The sequence below is a fragment of the Chelon labrosus genome, assembly GCF_963514085.1.
Source record: "Chelon labrosus genome assembly, chromosome: 15".
In the NCBI taxonomy this organism is placed as follows: domain Eukaryota; kingdom Metazoa; phylum Chordata; class Actinopteri; order Mugiliformes; family Mugilidae; genus Chelon; species Chelon labrosus.
The window spans coordinates 543,088-555,292 of NC_140348.1; the positions used below are offsets into that span (position 1 = coordinate 543,088).

General features: G+C 42.0%; 1 protein-coding gene across 1 annotated transcript; it reads right to left on the minus strand.

The window, feature by feature from the left end:
* Window positions 1-717: 717 nt before the first annotated feature.
* On the minus strand, window positions 718-3,509 carry LOC311500085 (uncharacterized protein). Its single transcript, XM_084561261.1, has 5 exons — window positions 3,246-3,509; window positions 1,474-3,033; window positions 1,312-1,377; window positions 1,091-1,153; window positions 718-871 (listed from the first exon to the last, which is right to left on the minus strand). Exons 1-5 carry the CDS (start codon window positions 3,499-3,501, stop codon window positions 843-845), a joined length of 1,974 nt encoding a protein of 657 aa, XP_084417387.1. The 5' UTR covers window positions 3,502-3,509; the 3' UTR covers window positions 718-842.
* Window positions 3,510-12,205: the final 8,696 nt, after the last annotated feature.

A 12,205-nucleotide genomic window follows, 5' to 3' on the forward strand; every position in this document is an offset into this window, starting at 1 on the left:
TTTGATAGTTTATAGTTAACACTAGCTAGCGGTCTAAAAACAACCCAATAACCCTCAAATTAGTATTAAAAAATATCCAGATGCTCATGCAGGACATCTGGTCAATTCAGTCTATATTTTGCTAGAACTTTTTCATTTTGCAAAATTATCAACGGATGAATTGTTTCATTAACGGCAAAATAATTTTTACTTTTTAACTTAAGTACATTTCAGAGCCTGTACTTTCTTACTTTTACTTGGGTAAAGGAATTGAATCAGTACTTTTACCAGAGTATTTTTTTTATACAAGTATCCGTACTTTTACTTAAGTACAGAATGTGAATACTTTTGACACCTCTGGTTACCATAACAAAATACTGGCGAAATGAACAAGTTCTGCAGCAGATAATGGGTTATTTAGAGGCTGCGTCTCGATGCTCTAGTCACTCCCGTAAATGGATATACGCTGATCTAATCATCTCCTTAATGCAAAGAACACAAAAGTTTTATGGGTGAGTAAACGATTGTATTTTATGCTAGAAATAAGGTCCAGGTTGGGAGAAAAAACAAAACAAAAAAAAACCTGCTCAATATCCTAGACAATTAACTGACTTCATGCCATGTTCTCATAAAAAGGGGTTCCCTTAATTGTTTGAGTAATGTAGTGCCATTTCACCAATGGTGGTTAAACAGACTCTGGCTTTTCCTTTCATTTGTCACCATTCAGCATCTCAACCAGCATCAACACATCTCAACACACAAAAGCCATGTTAATTTCAATATTATACAAAACATTTATTGAAAAATAGAAATTTAAGTTTAATTTTAATTAGTTTTAAAACCAAGAGTTGAGTGTAGTCTGTTCAGCTTCTCAGGTTCCTTCCATTTCCTCCTGGGTGGGGGATTTAAAAAAAAAAAAAAAAATAAAATTCTTAGAAAAAAAACAAGCTCGCATTTGTGTAGGTATGAGAACAGGGAAAGTATTTTATAAAAAATAAAGTGATGCATTCCTATAGTGAAACTGCTTTACACCACAGGATGAAGCAAGCTGGCCTCCGTTTCATCAACCTGCACCATGTGACAGACGTTCACCATCCAGCCAGACAATTACCTTTTGATTTCACGAGTTTACCAGCATGTCCGCAGTAGACTTCCTGCTGGCTGCTGTTTTTGTCTGCAGACAGAAACGCAGTGCTGTTAAAAAGGCCCTGACGGGGCCCTGCATTTTTGCACAAGCACAATTTTCTTCCCAACTCTTAATCAGTGTCATTTTTCAATACATAAATCCACCGACAACACTGACTAGATCAGATCTCTGCATAAATGCATTACCTAGAGCTTTATTCCTCCACAAACCATTCCTCTTCAAATGTTTCTGCATGTTTGCCTTCTTCATATCTACGAGACAAGAGGCAGTTTAAGCACTCACATATTTGCATTAGGAAAAAACAAAAAAGCACAAATAAAACATTGATAAATCCAAAAGCAGACTACCTGAATATTTAGAAGGATGCCTTTTGTTCGGTTCCATGCAATCCTTCGACTCCCCACATGGACACTTGAACTCTGAGCACTGGACACCACAGTCCACTAAATGTCCCTTTGATTGTGATACTTCAGGCATCCTCTGATCAGCCATTGGAACGCACGGTTCCTCTTTTCTCATCTCACTGTTGACTGCTCCTTCCCCCACTTCTGTGTCTGTTCTGCTTTGGACAATCAGCTCATTTACAGTAATGGATTCCTGGTTTGGGCTTTGATTAGCCTCAGGTTCAGAAGACCCATTTTCATCAACATCCTCCTCAGTGAGGGGAGATAAATTTTTACTCAGGGGAAGAGGAGAAACCAATAGATCCTTTTCTTTTTCTGAGGGAGCCATTGTCTGGTCCTGATCTGGTCCCTCTTTTTTAGAGATATCAGTTTCAGTCTCCATTTCTGGCCTATATGGAGGACTTAGCTTCTCAGCTGGGGTCCTGAAAATGAGCGAGCTTTGCGACACTTGAGAATCAGAAGAAGAAAACCTGCGAGCTCTCCTCCTTTCTTTACCTTCAACAATTAGGTTGTCGATTTCAATCGACAGTCGACCATTTTCCGTTTCCACTGCCACGTCAAATACCTCAGGCTCAAACATGCCATTCTGCAGCAGCCACTCCTTAGTGGGGATATAGGGGGCTAGGGATTCCACAGACCAAACAGACTCATTAATTTTCCTCTTCATTTGACAGCTATTTAAACCCATTTGATAGGGAATTATCTCTGTGTCTTCTTGAAGATTCGTCTCATTGCCTTTTTCTTGCTCATCGCCAGGAAGCTTATGTGATGCATTGAGCGAATTCAGCAGTGTAGCCGTCTGTGGCGTGCCACTTCCCCAACTCATCAGGATGTCAGGAACAGAGATGCGTCTCTCTTTGACGACCTCATCCTCTCTTTGAGGAGAGCTGCACAAAGGAGCCCTACTATCTGGAGAACTCACTGTTGACATATTGCAGTGCCCATTACTCCAGTAGGGGATAAGAGGTGGCTCCTGACCTACACCATCTTTACACCTATCCTGGGTTTCTTGAGTTGCACTTAAACTTGACTGGACAGCATTTATCCCTGCAGGATGTAAGATTTTAAAGCCATGTGTGATTTTAATATTTGCAAGGGGCCAGCTAACCTGGGCATCCTTTGCATTACTGTGGGGTAATGGATATTTCTCAACCTCTGCTGAGCCTCGTCTTTGGGAGCTGCAGCTTGAGGACGGTGTGTCTGAGGCAGTTCCCTGCCCAGAATCAGAGATAAGTGGGCAGCCTTCATTGTAGCCAGTTTCGCCTCTCTGTGTGGGTTCAGTTTGGACTCCAAAATTCACAGTTTCTCTTACAGGGACAGAACGAGGAAAGCGCATTCTGTGGGCCTGGTTTGGGTTCTGGGGTGGCACAGCAGATGTGTGAACCTGTGGTTGGAGCAAGCGTCTGTAGTCAACTGGTAGGATGTGAGGCTGAGGTAGAATGTAGGCTGGAGCCTCAATGTAGGGGGGAGGAGGGGGGAAAGGGGGCATGACCATACCATAGCCTGAGAGGCAGAAAGAAAATACAACAATCTTACAATTTCAACACCTGAGTTTAAATAAACTTGTACTGCATGTTATTCTTATAAAGACAAACTAGACAAGCTCTTGTAGCTCTCACATGTGGAAAAGGTGTGGAATGGTAAAAAAAAAAAAAAAAAAACGCAATCCCGTCTTTATTTTTTTATTAAAAAAAAAAATAAAATAAATCACTCACCCATGCCTGGGAAGCCAGCAAAGGGGTTATAGAAGAAGGGCATGGGCCACTGGTATTGGAGGAAAGGGGGTGGAGGTGGAGCATGAATGTTGAAGACAGGTCTGTCATAGACGGGATGATGGTGACGGGATGAAGATCCTGGGTTCTGGCTGGTGCCTGGATCGTGCTGTACAGAGTTTGCATGAGACTGCAGGTTTTCTTCATTTGGTCCTGGGTAATGGGGCAGAGGTCCATTAACAGCTGTTTTTGCTGCCATATTCAACCCTAGGAGGTGGAGGAAGGAGGAGCAGTGTAAATCTAAAGACGTGTTGCAGAAAAGGTGTTCACTTTATAGCAAAAGTCCTGTTGTGTTCAAATAGAGCAAGGAGGACACAACTAAAAAAAATAAATTGTTTATAAGAAACACCTGCTAAATAGAAGTTTGTATTTTAATTCCCATGTTAAAGGTTCATTAAAACCTATCTGATACACCATTGCTCAAGATGCTACTGGCTAAATGCATCTTTTACTTACTCATAGAACTTCACATAGCCCTGTCCAGCCCTAGATCTGGAAACTGCCGCTTATGTTCTTGGCTGATTTATTCATTTTTTTTGCCCATGGAACACTCTGCCTGTTGATACTTTAAAGACAGAAAGCAAAGCTCTTTTACATGTTTTTAAGAGGAAACTGAGCACCTGCCTTTTTAATCCATCTTATTTGTCACTCTAGCCCAATGCAATTTCCTTGGGTTTTAAATTCTACATTACAATTTGACCCATCTCCAACATTGCATTTGTTATTTTGATCTTACTATGTAAAGTACTTTGAGCTATAGAACCACAAGAAAGGTGATCTCACAGAAGCATCATACCATCGTAACTGCAAATGGAAGGTGATTATTTACAGTGTTAACTGTAGTCTATGCTGGTACAACAGTATCAGTTGGCTTGCGAGTTTTTGTGCAGTTGCTTTCATTCCCCAACCAGATGAAACTATAATAACATATATCCACCAAACAAATGAGGGTCAGGATGCAGTGGAGGGTCTAAACATGGCATACATTGACAAAACACACACACAACCTTTTACACACCAATATTTGTTGCTACTCAATTAGATTTGACTCAAGTTTTTAAAGTGAAACTGTACATTTTATTATACAAGATTCTAGACTTTACAAAAACCCTGGACTAAAGACGGGGCTTTTTTTATTTTTATTAATGACACCAAAATAGGTCATAGAGGTTATAAACATATACATAAGTGCAGTGCATCATGAAAACAATAGAAAAAGGAACTTTACCTTTTTGAGAACTTGGCAACAAAGATCAGAGAGCAACTCACAGTGATTAAAAGAGACTAACAACCACAGCTGAGTTTAAGTAGCTGCTGATCAGACAAGTGTGTGGATTATCAGCACACTTGAAGCCAATCAGTAACACTGACTCCTCCACTGAATGTCATTGCGCCATCAGAACATAACAAAACAGATGGAGTCAAACTGTGGACACAAAGTAATGTTCTGACCACAGACTATAATGATCTTAAGGGATTCCCTCGGTACCAACCAGTCATGTTCACAAAGCCTGACATTTCTCAATATGATGGAGCCTATGTGCTCATTTAAGTGCTGTATATAAGAATTTGAATTGTCTGAAGACTCTTCACAGAACCCACAGCCCAAAAACCACCCAGAGTTTTTCCAACTGTTTCAGAAATCCAATAGGAGCATCAGTGGTCCCAAACTAGACTGATTTGGATTTAAATGTGCTTTGAAATACTTTTGAAAACCAGATGTCCTCCTTAAAGTCTCGTCTCCATAGTCTCATCCACAGTATTCACTGTAGATCTCATCTTCTCTTTCGGGTTTAGGTTCTGACAGCAGGGCAGTGCCTGCAGCACTTCTTTGAGCCCTTTGGTCATGAATATGTAGAGGAAAGGGTCAACCAGAGGGCTCAGGTAGAGCAGCAGGTGAGACACCAGCCCCAGGTAGAGCACCGTCTTCTCAAAGGACAGAGCCTCCAAAAGGATGCTGAGGATGAAGGGGGTATAGAGCAGGGTGTAGTTGGCCCAGATAGCACCGATCCCCCACACCGTCCTCCTCCTCTCTGGGGTTGGGGGATTGGACCGGGAACAAATCAAGGCTCTCCAGGCATCCACAGCAAAGAAGAGGAGGAAGGGGAAAGGAGCAAGCAGAGACACGGCAAACCACAGGTTGTATTTTAGCACAGCGAGGGCCAGGATGCCAAATGGAGCAGCCCACGCCACCAGGGCCACTGCAGGAGACCTCCTCAACCTGCTGCAGCACCCTAGACACTGTGGGTAGGCCACCAGGAGATGGCGTTCCTGGGCAATGAACAGCATGAGGGTGATGTTGGAGACCACACCAAAATAAAAGATGAAGTCGGTGGGGTTGGAGGAGAAGACGGTTCCACTCTCCATGTTCTGATCCACTCGAGGACGACCAAAGAAACTGATGATGTCAGAAACCAGGAGGAACATGACGTGCATTGGAACTTTACTACCACCTGGACAGAGAATGCAGGATTGTCACATGTATATATTACTTCTACACCTGCTGATACTAAATGTAGAGGTGCTACACTGGCATTTCCACTTCTTTTACTTAGCATTTCTAATTGAACTGGCACTGGGACTGCAGCAGTTTCTGCAGTTTCTTGATACTGATGTTGCTGATATTAGGTTAACTCGTTGTGATACTGCATGAAATACAACTAATTATAATATTGGTGTCAACATTATAATTTGGTGTCAAGATAAGCTATGCAACATGAGCCACAAAGCAGCTTTTTGATCATTTACATGTCCGTGTAAAACCTTTGGCTGAAGTTTTTATTGTCAACCAGCAACATTTACAACAGCAAATAGAACTACAGAGTCCCCATCATGTGATGCACTGATTCTGTTTTCTGTAAAACATACATTTTTCATCTCAGTAGAATGAGGACAAACCTTTGGACAGATTCTTTAGGGTGTAAATAGCCAAGCCAATGGCAGGCAGTCCAATGGAAAAGGTCAACCAGCTGATCACAGTGGCTACCTGGACAGCTGCAGTTGTTGTGCCGTTGCCAGTGACGCTGGTAGTGATGTTGCCGGTGACATTGCCAGGGGCAGTTGTTATCACTGTGCTGCTGTCAGCCATAAGAGGCAACACAGTGGCTATTTATGTGTTCAGCTGTTTTGGCTCTGATGCCCCTCTGAAGTTTGTCCCCTAGCTGATGTTGTGAGTGCAGTAGGTTGTAATATCCACATTACTCTAGATGGGTGAAAAACAAGAGCAAATATTAGCCCCAAACAAGCACTGCACACTTTTCCATATCTTAACTGTGACCGCTACCAATGCCTTGATGTATTATTACTCTGAATGCAGCAAGATAACTGGCTGTGTGAACAGGGCATTGAGCTTTAGTCTTTTTATTCTGGCGCCTCTCAGCTGTTCAACTCACTTCTGGCATAACGCAAAAAAGAAGGCATGATACAGGACATCACAAAGGCTTTAATTAAATTGCAGAGACGAAATGTTTTTTTTAATAGTGTACATGGCCATGACAAATAAATTAAATAGAATAATTAAAGGAAATAATTAAATGTCTTACTTTCTGTATTGGGTTATTAGCAGGAGGTGTTTTATTCTAATTTGACTTTAATTTTGGTTAATGGGTAAACACCTTCAAATGTTTCAGTGTAAAACACATTTAAACTCACAATACTCCTGTAAAGTAATTCCCTTTCATTTAATGTATTGATCTTGCTTTAGTCATGAGGAAATAAACATGACTTTAAATGTGTCAGATTGTGGCAACTTTTGGCAAACATGTTTACCATAAAACCTTTTATAATATAAAATACACATTCATCTGCAAAAGCTGACTCTCCTTTAGCTCTAGTTTGGTCTCCTCCAGTCAGCTGCTTGATGTTCTGTTTTCTTCAGCTAACTGGTAGTGAGTTTTGTCTGTTTGTAGCTAACAAAACTATAGTTAACAAAATAACAAAGCTACAGTATCTAATAATTTCAGGCAAGAAAATTCAGTAAATACAGATCTGTACAGTTTAGAATTAATTTCAACAACAACACATCGGTTGAAACAAATAACTCCATCTATGTTTCCCTAATGATTTACATCTTTAAAAAGTCAATATTTAAAGTAAGTTACATTTTCTTGTATCTTCTGTTAAATGTTATTTTCAATTTAGCCATTTTTTTTTAATTCTTTTTTATAAAGTTCAAGAATCAAATAATCCATTTTGACCATCATCTTACCTGTGATAAAGGCATGGATAACTTCAATCCACCAAAAAGCCAAGCTTCCTTTAAAGCCCTGAAAAACTTTAAATGGTTCAGACATCTCAGTTCCCTCTAAGGGAGTCAGAGGTTGTGTGTCGGTAAAAATGTGTAATTGCAGGTTTAAGTGTAACTGTGTGGAGTCTTTGTGTGGCAGTATGTATCAGGGTTCTTTGTGGGATGCTTATTGCTGCAGAGCTCAGCTCCTTATCTCCACAGAGCTCAGCTGGCTGCTTTGAATGAGGCCTGGATGGGCTGAATGTTCTCTGTCGGTGTAAACAAACCATTCTGTGTGATCATGCAGGGAGTCAAGATTTGCATGAAGGACTGACATCAGCATATTGCAGCAGCCTTTATCTCAGTTCTGTATGTTTGTGTGGCTGTCCAGTAAATTGGCTTCTTTTTAAAGGGGTGGTGGCACATGAATTTTACTCACAAAGATCAAAAATGCAGGGATGCAGGGCCAGGGAGGGAAAATATAACAATAATAATAAAAAAATCATGGGAAATGTGTTTTTGGCCATTTTGTGAACTTGTGATGCTTTTAAAGCTAACAATTGCATTAAAAGTTTAAAGATTGCCTATTTTGTTAATACTAAATTGCTAATTATTATGGTGGCTATTGCCTCCTAAATAAAAACGAACTAGTGAGAAAACTGAAAGTGTTTTGGCTACATATCAGAGGTTGCGCTAGACTTATTCGTTGTCTGTCTTTTTGACTGACAGGATCATACAAATCCCGTTATAATCTATTTTTACCCGGGCCGTTAATTTAATTTTTTAAAATAACATATTCAGTAGCATTTAATTTTCATTAAAGTTTCATTAACTTTAACTACTTTTTTCAGAACAGTATTGACTTGAAAATGGTAAAAAAAAAAAAAAAGAGACTGTGCTGCCGACACGTCTTGTCCGTTCTCGGACCGGGACTGCTAGCTCTAACAGCTCTTAGACAGTGAAGTGCTTCGGTGGTATGCAAATTCCATTTTGGGAGCCGTTAGCCACATATACATAGACATATATACATATATATTGTATATATGTCTATGGTTAGCCAAGCTCTGACGTGTGCATCGTGTAATCGGTGTACCAGGAAATTGTGCACTGACAAAAGTTTCGCGATGTTTGGAATGCGAACTGCGATTAGAGACAAGAGCCAATTAAAGCTGCGAGCAGTGTTGAACGGGCCCTCGCACCCCACGCCCCTCGGGGACCAGCAAGGACGGGGTCACTGCAGTTCTCAGGGGATACACTGGAGTAACAATGCACCCTGGCACGATGCATAGTCTGTGCAATTCCCACACACACACTGAGACACAGTGTGAGACACAGACTCCATCTGCTGGACAAAGTAGCACACTCGTTGAAATGATGATGGAATGAGTAAGATAGTGACTCATTTCACTTTCACGACCAGAACAGGCCCAAATTTTAACAAAAACTCACGTTTCGCAGTAAGTCATCACGACGAGCGTAAGTCTGTCCTGACAAATCTGAAGAGAATCCAATCACCCTGACAGTGACAGCAGGTCACACTACAAACACGCGCCAAAATCAGACATTTTTAGGTGGCACTACAATAATTGTATGAATATTAACATATAGATGTGTGCAGTTAGGGACCATCAACAATACTGTAAAGTCTGATGCACTTTGGACTGAATTAAAGCACGTTTAATGCAACTTCCTGTTTCATGGCGTGTCATGAAACTTTGAGGGGCCAGACCACCCACGCCACTTCAACGAAAAGTCAACAACTAATGTCAGGATCGTTTGCCTGTCTTTCGACAACCTATTTCCAAATTTTGAAGTCAATCTGATAAGGCATCAAGCCTGAGGGTAAACCCTACTGTTACAGTGGCTACCCGGCCATTGCATTTCATTCAGTTAACCTCTAGGATTGTGTCAGGCAAATTCAAAATTGCTGTGAGACCCCAGTTGCCAATAGCTGGTATTGATTTGATCCTCGGAAACGATTTGGCCGGTGGAAAAGTTTTCCCGTCTCCTGAGGTCATTGAAACACCAATTGCAGATTTGTGTGTTTCCGATTCTGTTGCGCCTGGTTTACCTCCTTTGTTTCCTGTGTGTGCTGTAACCCGTGCTCAGGCCCGGAAACTTGGAGACTTGGTAGATCTCAGTGACTCTTTAATGACTACCTCTGATCCTACAGATTCTCTCTCAGATGCTAAAGAGAATGTTGTTGTGGAGCTTCAGCCTGATGTTAAATCTCTGACACTTTCAGTAGACAGAGATCAGTTAGTTAAAGTACAGAAAACTGATGCCACTTTGTCTCCTTGTTTTTCTCTTGTAACAGATCCAAAATGTAATGCGTCTGGGTCCTACCTGATAGACGATGGAGTTCTGATGCGCCGTTGGTCCCCTCATTCTGGTCTAGCACATGAGTCTGTGACTCAGGTTGTAATGCCACAGCAGTTTCGTTTCCAGGTGCTAGGTTTGGCTCATGACCATAGCATGTCTGGTCATCTAGGTATTAAAAAACCTACAGCCGTATCCTCCGTTATTTCTTTTGGCCTGGACTTAAGTCAGATGTGGTGAAATTTTGCCGTTCATGCCACACCTGCCAGGTCGCAGGTAAACCAAATCAAGTGATCCCTGTTGCTCCATTAAAGCCAATCCCTGCCACTGGAGAGTCATTTGAATACGTTATCGTAGACTGTGTGGGTCCTTTGCCAAAAACCAAGTCTGGAAATCAGTACATTCTCACTTTGATGTGTGCTGCGACTCGTTACCCTGAGGCTGTCCCGTTGCGTTCATTAAAAGCTCGTGCCATCGTAAAAGCGCTTGTCAAGTTTTTCTCTACATTTGGCCTTCCAAGGCGCATTCAAAGTGACCAAGGTTCAAATTTTATGTCCAAAATCTTTGCCCAGGTCATGTCGGAGCTAAATGTGAACCACCATACTTCCAGCGCTTATCATCCCGAGAGTCAGAGTGCATTAGAGAGATTTCACCAAACTCTAAAAAGTATGCTTCGCAAATATTGTACTGAGACAAATCGTGAGTGGGATGAGGGATTGCCTTTGTTGTTGTTCGCTGTGAGGGAAACATTACAGGAGTCATTAGGTTTCAGTCCAGCCGATCTGGTATTTGGCCACACTGTGCGCAGCACAAGTTTCTCTCAAAACAAAACCAGTTTGGGTGAAAATATACTGGACTACATTAGCTCCTTTAGGGAGAGACTGCATCACGCTTGCAATTTGGCCCGTGATTCACTCTCCACTGCTCAGTCAAAAATGAAAACTAATTTTGACAAAAAGTCTGTTGTGCGGACCTTCACGCCTGGTGATCGCGTACTAGTTCTCTTACCTCTTGTTGGTTGTAGTCTACAGACAAAGTTTTGCGGTCCATATGTGGTTGACCGTAAGATCAGCGAGACTGACTATGTAATCCACACTCCCGATCGCAGGAAGAAAACTCGAGTGTGTCACATTAACATGCTGAAGACGTATGTTGACCGCGAGAAGAATGCTCCATCTCCCATAGTTGCACCTGTTGCCACAGTGTCTGTTGCACAGTCCCCATATGATCCCAGTGATGATGGGCTGAATGACAGACGCAGTTCCTTTTCATGTGCGCGCCTCAGAAATTCAGAAATTCTGTCCAATCTAGATGCCCATTTGGCGCACCTGTCTGATTCTGCCAGGTCTGATATTGGCAAGCTTGTACAAAGTTATCCAACCCTCTTTGGCGACATTCCCACTCAAACTAATGTATTATGTCATGATATTGACGTGGGTGATCACCCTCTGATAAAACAGCACGCTTACAGAGTGCATCCGACAAAACGTGCCATAAAGCAACAGGAAGCAACATATCTTGTTGAAAATGGTTTTGCTGTGCCGAGTACTAGCCCATGGAGCTCTCCTTCGCTCCTGGTTCCGAAATCTGACCAGACACCACGTTTCTGTAATGATTATCGCAAGGTAAATGCCATTACTAAACCAGACTCTTTTCCGCTTCCTCGCATGGATGACTGTGTCGATCGGGTGGGTTCGGCCAAATATATCACAAAACTAGATATCCTAAAAGGATATTGGCAGGTTCCCCTGACCCCACGCGCCTCTGAGATAAGTGCATTCGTCACTCCGGACCATTTTTTACAGTATACGGTCATGCCATTCGGTCTAAGAAACGCCCCAGCCACTTTCCAGAGGCTCATGAGCACAGTTCTTCATGGGGTGAGTAACTGTGAAGTTTATTTAGATGATATTGTGGCTTATTCCTCCAACTGGGCTGAACATATGAAAACCCTCTCGGAGATTTTTGAACGTCTGTGTAAGGCTTCCCTAACCCTCAATCTGGCCAAATGTGAGTTTGGGAAGGCTGTTGTTACCTATTTAGGTAAGATGGTGGGACAAGGTCGTGTCTGTCCCATGACTGCTAAGGTGCAGGCCATCATAGATTTCCCAGCTCCCCAAATGCGCCGTGAACTCCGTCGTTTTCTGGGGATGGCTGGGTATTATCGTGGTTTTTGTAAGAACTTTTCAGATATAGTGGCTTCACTGACAAGCTTAGCAAGTCTGTTCACATACATGCTAACATACAGACACACTGAAAGTGTCCGTTTGCCAAATAACAGCATGTTTAAAACGGTATCAGCATGCTAGCTTAGCCCCGTAGTTAGCTGCACTCTCCACCGTATAGTAACTACCACATC

Coding starts and splice junctions, on each gene's coding strand:
- LOC311500085 (XM_084561261.1), bottom strand. CDS start 3,501: ATGGCAGCAAAAACAGCTGTTAATGGACCTCTGCCCCATTACCCAGGA. Junction 3,034..3,245: donor TGCTGGCTTCCCAGGCATGG/GTGAGTGATTTA, acceptor TCTGCCTCTCAG/GCTATGGTATGGTCATGCCC. Junction 872..1,090: donor TAAACTCGTGAAATCAAAAG/GTAATTGTCTGG, acceptor TCCCCCACCCAG/GAGGAAATGGAAGGAACCTG.